The sequence below is a fragment of the Crocuta crocuta genome, unplaced genomic scaffold (genome assembly GCF_008692635.1).
Source record: "Crocuta crocuta isolate KB4526 unplaced genomic scaffold, BGI_CrCroc_1.0 scaffold318, whole genome shotgun sequence".
NCBI classification, from domain to species: Eukaryota; Metazoa; Chordata; class Mammalia; order Carnivora; family Hyaenidae; genus Crocuta; species Crocuta crocuta.
The window spans coordinates 5403934-5409816 of NW_027531425.1; the positions used below are offsets into that span (position 1 = coordinate 5403934).

The 5883-nt window shown below is 42.9% G+C and overlaps 1 protein-coding gene across 2 annotated transcripts; it reads left to right on the forward strand.

Annotated features, from left to right (window-relative positions):
• Positions 1-322: 322 nt before the first annotated feature.
• ZNF281 (zinc finger protein 281) lies at positions 323-5410 on the forward strand. Of its 2 annotated transcripts, none has more exons than XM_077772129.1 (2): positions 323-510; positions 737-5410. In XM_077772129.1, exon 2 carries the CDS (start codon positions 751-753, stop codon positions 3298-3300), a length of 2550 nt encoding a protein of 849 aa, XP_077628255.1. In that variant the 5' UTR covers positions 323-510; positions 737-750; the 3' UTR covers positions 3301-5410. The 2 variants fall into 2 exon arrangements, with proteins under 2 accessions (XP_077628255.1, XP_077628254.1); XM_077772128.1 differs by having other exon boundaries at positions 331-510; positions 733-5410.
• Positions 5411-5883: the final 473 nt, after the last annotated feature.

The following is a 5883-nucleotide window of genomic DNA, read 5'->3' on the forward strand; positions in this document are numbered from 1 at the left end:
TTGGATTTTGATTCAATACCTAGACTGCAAACTGTAAAATAGGAAATGCCCCAACATTCAGTCCTCAGTTTCCCCCATCTTGCCAGCCTCTTTCTCTGCATCCCCCAAGCCACGCCGCAGTAAGGTCCCGCGTAATTCCGCCCCTTGGGTTCCACCCCCCGAGCGTCCTTCCCCAGAAACCCTCACCCACGTCCAACTCCGTCAGTGCAGCCCACCAATCACGCCTGTTCGCCTGAAAGCCTCTTGCTACAGGGGATCCAAATCCCCGCCCCTCGAGCCCTGGGCCTCCCCTCCGCCCAACCGCCCCAGTGATTGACAGGCCGACCGGGCGGAAGCTGCAGCGCAGGCGCCGTGGCTCCGCAGAGCTCCCCTCTGGCTGGGTTGAAGAGTTCCCAGCAGACACCGCGCCGCGGCTGCGCAGTATAGGGGAGGCTTTTAATTCCATTGTGGAGAGGACGGCGTTATTTTTATTAACTGGAGGCGACGGCGGCTGCGGCGGCGGCGGTACCCGTAAGTGTTGCCGGTGGGTCGCAGAGGGAGAGGGCGAGGCCCAGGGAAGAGTCTCAGGACCATGTGTGCCGGTGCCGGAGGCGACCCGGCTGGGAATTAGTGCTGGGCGCGTTGCGGTCTGGGCGGCGGCGCGGCGGGGTCCTGGGCGCTGCGGTGGTCCCGGCCCGGGGCCCGGTTCCACCCCCTTTCCTCCCTCTTCCCTCTTCCTCCTCCTCTCCTCAGCCAGGCCTCCCTCGGGGTATGAAAATCGGCAGTGGGTTCCTGAGTGGCGGCGGTGGTACCGGCAGTAGCGGTGGTNCGGGGTCGGCCGCCCCTCCCCCGCAGTGCGTGTTATCCTCCTCTACCTCCGCAGCCCCGGCCGCTGAGCCCCCCCCTCCGCCAGCCCCGGACATGACTTTCAAGAAGGAGCCGGCGGCGTCAGCCGCGGCCTTCCCCTCGCAGAGGACCTCCTGGGGATTCTTGCAGTCTTTGGTTAGCATCAAACAGGAGAAACCCGCAGACCCCGAGGAGCAGCAGCCCCACCACCACCATCACCACCACCACTACGGGGGGCTGTTCGCTGGGGCTGAGGAGAGAGCTCCTGGCCTAGGAGGCGGGGATGGGGGGAGCCACGGCGTCATCCAGGACCTCAGTATTCTCCACCAGCATGCCCAGCAGCAACCAGCCCAGCACCACCGTGACGTATTGCTCAGCAGCAGTAGCAGGACTGATGACCACCATGGCAGTGAGGAGCCAAAGCAGGACACTAATGTCAAAAAGGCAAAGAGGCCAAAGCCAGAATCTCAGGGAATCAAAGCCAAGAGGAAGCCAAGTGCATCTTCCAAACCTTCTTTGGTTGGAGATGGAGAAGGTGCCATCCTCTCCCCAAGTCAGAAACCTCATATCTGTGATCACTGTAGTGCTGCTTTCAGAAGCTCCTATCACCTGCGGAGGCACGTCCTCATTCATACTGGAGAACGACCTTTCCAGTGCAGCCAGTGTAGTATGGGTTTCATTCAGAAATACCTACTGCAGAGACATGAGAAAATTCATAGTAGAGAGAAGCCATTTGGATGTGATCAGTGCAGCATGAAGTTTATTCAGAAGTACCATATGGAGAGACACAAGAGGACACATAGTGGAGAAAAGCCATATAAATGTGACACTTGCCAACAGTATTTTTCAAGGACTGATAGACTGTTGAAGCACAGGCGCACATGTGGTGAAGCCATAGCTAAAGGAGCCGCTAGTGCAGAACCTGGGTCATCAACCCATAGCAGTATGGGTAATCTGGCTGTGTTGTCTCAGGGAAATACAAGTTCTTCAAGGAGAAAAACAAAGTCAAAAAGCATAGCTGTTGAAAATAAGGAACATAAGACTGGTAAAACAAGTGAATCACAAATTTCAAATAATATAAACTTGCAGAGTTACTCAGTAGAAATGCCTACTGTGTCTTCCAGTGGAGGCATAATTGGCACTGGTATTGATGAACTGCAGAAAAGGGTGCCAAAATTGATCTTTAAGAAAGGAAGCAGAAAGAATACAGATAAAAGTTATCTTAATTTTGTGTCACCATTACCAGACATAGTTGGACCCAAGTCCTTGTCTGGGAAACCAAGTGGCTCACTTGGCATAGTTTCGAATAATAGTGTGGAGACCATTAGTCTTCTCCAAAGTACCAGTGGCAAACAGAGTCAAATAAGTAGTAATTATGATGATGCCATGCAGTTTTCAAAGAAAAGAAGATATTTACCAACTGCCAGCAGCAACAGTGCCTTTTCTATAAATGTAGGACACATGGTCTCCCAACAGTCCGTCATTCAGTCTGCAGGTGTCAGTGTTTTGGACAATGAGACCCCATTGTCCCTTATTGACTCCTCAGCTCTAAATGCTGACATTAAGTCTTGTCATGACAAGTCTGGAATTCCTGATGAGGTTTTACAGAGTATTTTGGATCAATACTCCAACAAATCAGAAAGCCAGAAAGAGGATCCTTTCAATATCACGGAACCACGAGTGGATTTACACACCTCAGGAGAACACTCAGAATTGGTTCAAGAAGAAAATTTGAGCCCGGGCACCCAAACATCTTCAAATGATAAGGCAAGCATGTTGCAAGAATACTCCAAATACCTCCAACAGGCTTTTGAAAAATCCACTAATGCAGGTTTTACTCTTGGACACGGTTTCCAGTTCGTCAGTTTGTCTTCACCTCTCCACAACCACACTTTATTTCCAGAAAAACAAATATACACTACATCTCCTTTGGAGTGTGGTTTCGGCCAATCTGTTACCTCAGTGTTGCCATCTTCATTGCCAAAGCCTCCTTTTGGGATGTTGTTTGGATCTCAACCAGGTCTTTATTTATCTGCTTTGGATGCTACACATCAGCAGTTGACACCTTCCCAGGAGCTGGATGATCTGATAGATTCTCAGAAGAATTTAGAGACTTCATCAGCCTTCCAGTCCTCATCTCAGAAATTGACTAGCCAGAAGGAACAACAGAAAAATTTAGAGTCCTCAGCAAGCTTTCAGATTCCATCTCAGGAGTTAGCTAGCCAGATAGATCCTCAGAAAGACATAGAGCCTAGAACAACGTACCAGATTGAGAACTTTGCACAAGCGTTTGGTTCTCAGTTTAAGTCGGGCAGCAGGGTGCCAATGACCTTCATCACTAACTCTAATGGAGAAGTGGACCATAGAGTAAGGACTTCAGTGTCAGATTTCTCAGGGTATACAAATATGATGTCTGATGTAAGTGAGCCATGTAGTACGAGAGTAAAGACACCCACCAGCCAAAGTTACAGGTAAGGTCCCCAAAGTGACCAGGCTGGAGGTCTAATGTAATTTTGTTTTATTTTGAGAACACTGCCATTGGAATGTTTCTACACGATCCTATTAAGAATAATGTAATGCCCTTTCAATGCAACTTTTCATATTTAGTTTATTTTGTTAGTGTGATTTTAGCTCTGTTTGTATTATGATTTTTAATCAAAATCAATAGATTAAAAATAGTTTGACATTCAAAGTGACAATGTTTAGCAATCAAATTTACATGTATAGATTGTCAGGGAATAGCCCAAAAGTTTTAAATGCAAAAAAACCCACAAAAATACAAAAAAAAAAAAACAACAAAAAAAGCAAAAAAAAGCCCTACAAAAAGACAAAATGAAAAAAAACGACAAAAAAAAAAACTTTGTTGCTAGGATTAAGGTTATTCTAATTGCTTTACTCTCAGGAAAGTGTAATAACGCATGGGAATTCTGTACGTTATCACTGTAATGGAATATCCAATTTACAGATAGTATGATATACATTTTATCATTTAAGTAAGGGATCGAAAACATTTCAAATTGCTCTATCTGGGCTGACACACATTTCATCGTTTAAGTAAGGGATCGAAAACATTTCAAATTGCTGTCTCCACCTAGGCTGATCCAAAATTCTGAGATGTTGGCTACCTATGTTTTGTTGCAGCTTTTAAATGTACTCTGAACTTCCAAACCATTCATTCCAGCCTGGTAGAACAAATATTCTTGGATCTTTGATCAAAGCCTGGAATGATAGCTTTAATAAAAGAAGAAAAAAAATAGCACCCTCTCCTTATCCCAACTGTAACAGGACTGTAGTTCCATTAGGAGTTATGATACCTGGCAAAGTGTTGACACCCAGGTGGTTGGTTGGTACCAGTATTAGAACCCAGGTTGGAATTACATACTCTTTTGATATTTGGGGTATGCATTATTTATTATACATGGCTTAAAACATTGTTCTCTTGTCTGTGTTATTACATGTCACCCACACTTCTGGTTTTTTGTCATTTTCTTGACTTACCCTCTTTCTTAGTTCTGAGCCTGCCTTGTTCCCTCTTCTCTCTGGACAGTTTCAATTTTAGAATGTTTTACATTCCATTAGGTAACTCATTAGGCATTTTATATGCCTTATGGCATTCAAATACTAAACAATAGGATAAACAAGCCCTCATCTTAAAAAAAAAACATACTGATTTCCATGTATAATAAAGCCCCACATAGTCTGAGCTACAGATATTATTAATAAGGTTGTAATTCCAACTGGTGACATAGCTAATGTGAGGAATAAGAGTGTCTGCATTTAGTAATGACATCAGAACCTCTTTGTGAAATTGCAGCCTTTAATGTACATTTTAAAAGGGTGCATTAGTCAGTATTTACAGGGGTCTTGTAAAGTCATCAAAACTTGCTATGAACGCTAATTGCCATTTGAAGCTACTGATAAGACAGTGGCTCTGCTCTAAACCACTTTTTAGCAATTGTATTTTTTCCTGATTATATTTTTTAATGTACTTTGATGTTTATGCTGATGAGTTTTTTTATGTACTTTTGGTGATGTTTCAGTCTTATGTACTCTTCTGACGTCAGAAAAGTACTACTGGTTGTTTGCAGTCTTATTGTGTAATCAGCCTACCACAGGCTTCCATGTATAATAAAGTAATTAATATTGTGCAAGTGTAAAACACTTCTGTTATGAAAGCAGTGTTTGGAAAATAAGAAATTATTAAAAATGGTTACAAAATATTAGTTAATTTCCTTTCCCCACCTTTCCTCCTTTAAGTCTGCTTACCAGCTAAAGGGTCACCTATTTGTCATTGCAAGATTCTTAGAAAATGTGTTTAATCCTCTTAAATACATGAGTACTAAAACGTCTGTATTATTTTGGTAAGTGCGGTAAGTTCTGTTGGGTACAGAGTACAAGCTGTAATCAAAGGATGGAGAGGACCTATACCACTGTATCTCTTAAGCTGTATGATTTTTCTCCAGTGTTTGTTTTATACAGGTTTTGAATTTCTTTAACTTTTATTGTGTGTACTGAATACTGCATATGTATTATTCTGATTGTTTGCTCTAGTTTACTACCAATAAAAGACCTGTTAATCACAAAATTGAAGAAAGGAGATATCACTTAATACCCAGTAACATTTTTCAGTGTTTTTCATTAACTACATTTTCGAAAGTATTCACATTGGTGGTGTAACTTGCAGTTTAGAGACTTGTATTTTTATTGTTTTTTTTTTAACTTAAGTATTTCATATTTTGAGGTTTATTTTACTTGAAAATTGATTATTTTGTGTTTGAGGTGCACTATATGGAAGGGTAGAAAGTTAATATTATGTAAATTAAAATAGAACATGTTTTGTTGAAATGGGTTATACTGGAGAGAGTATTTATTGAGGCCTCACCTAAAATCGGATTCCAATAGCTTGTGGTGCTAGCTGCATCCTTTTTGCCTCAAAAAGGTTGTAATAATAGCAAGACACAAAAATGGCCTAGAGCATTTTTAGTAGGGAAAGTATTAGTCATAGTTTAACAGTACTTAAAAAAGGTTGAAAGTATAGGTATCAGAAGGAAAGAGGTA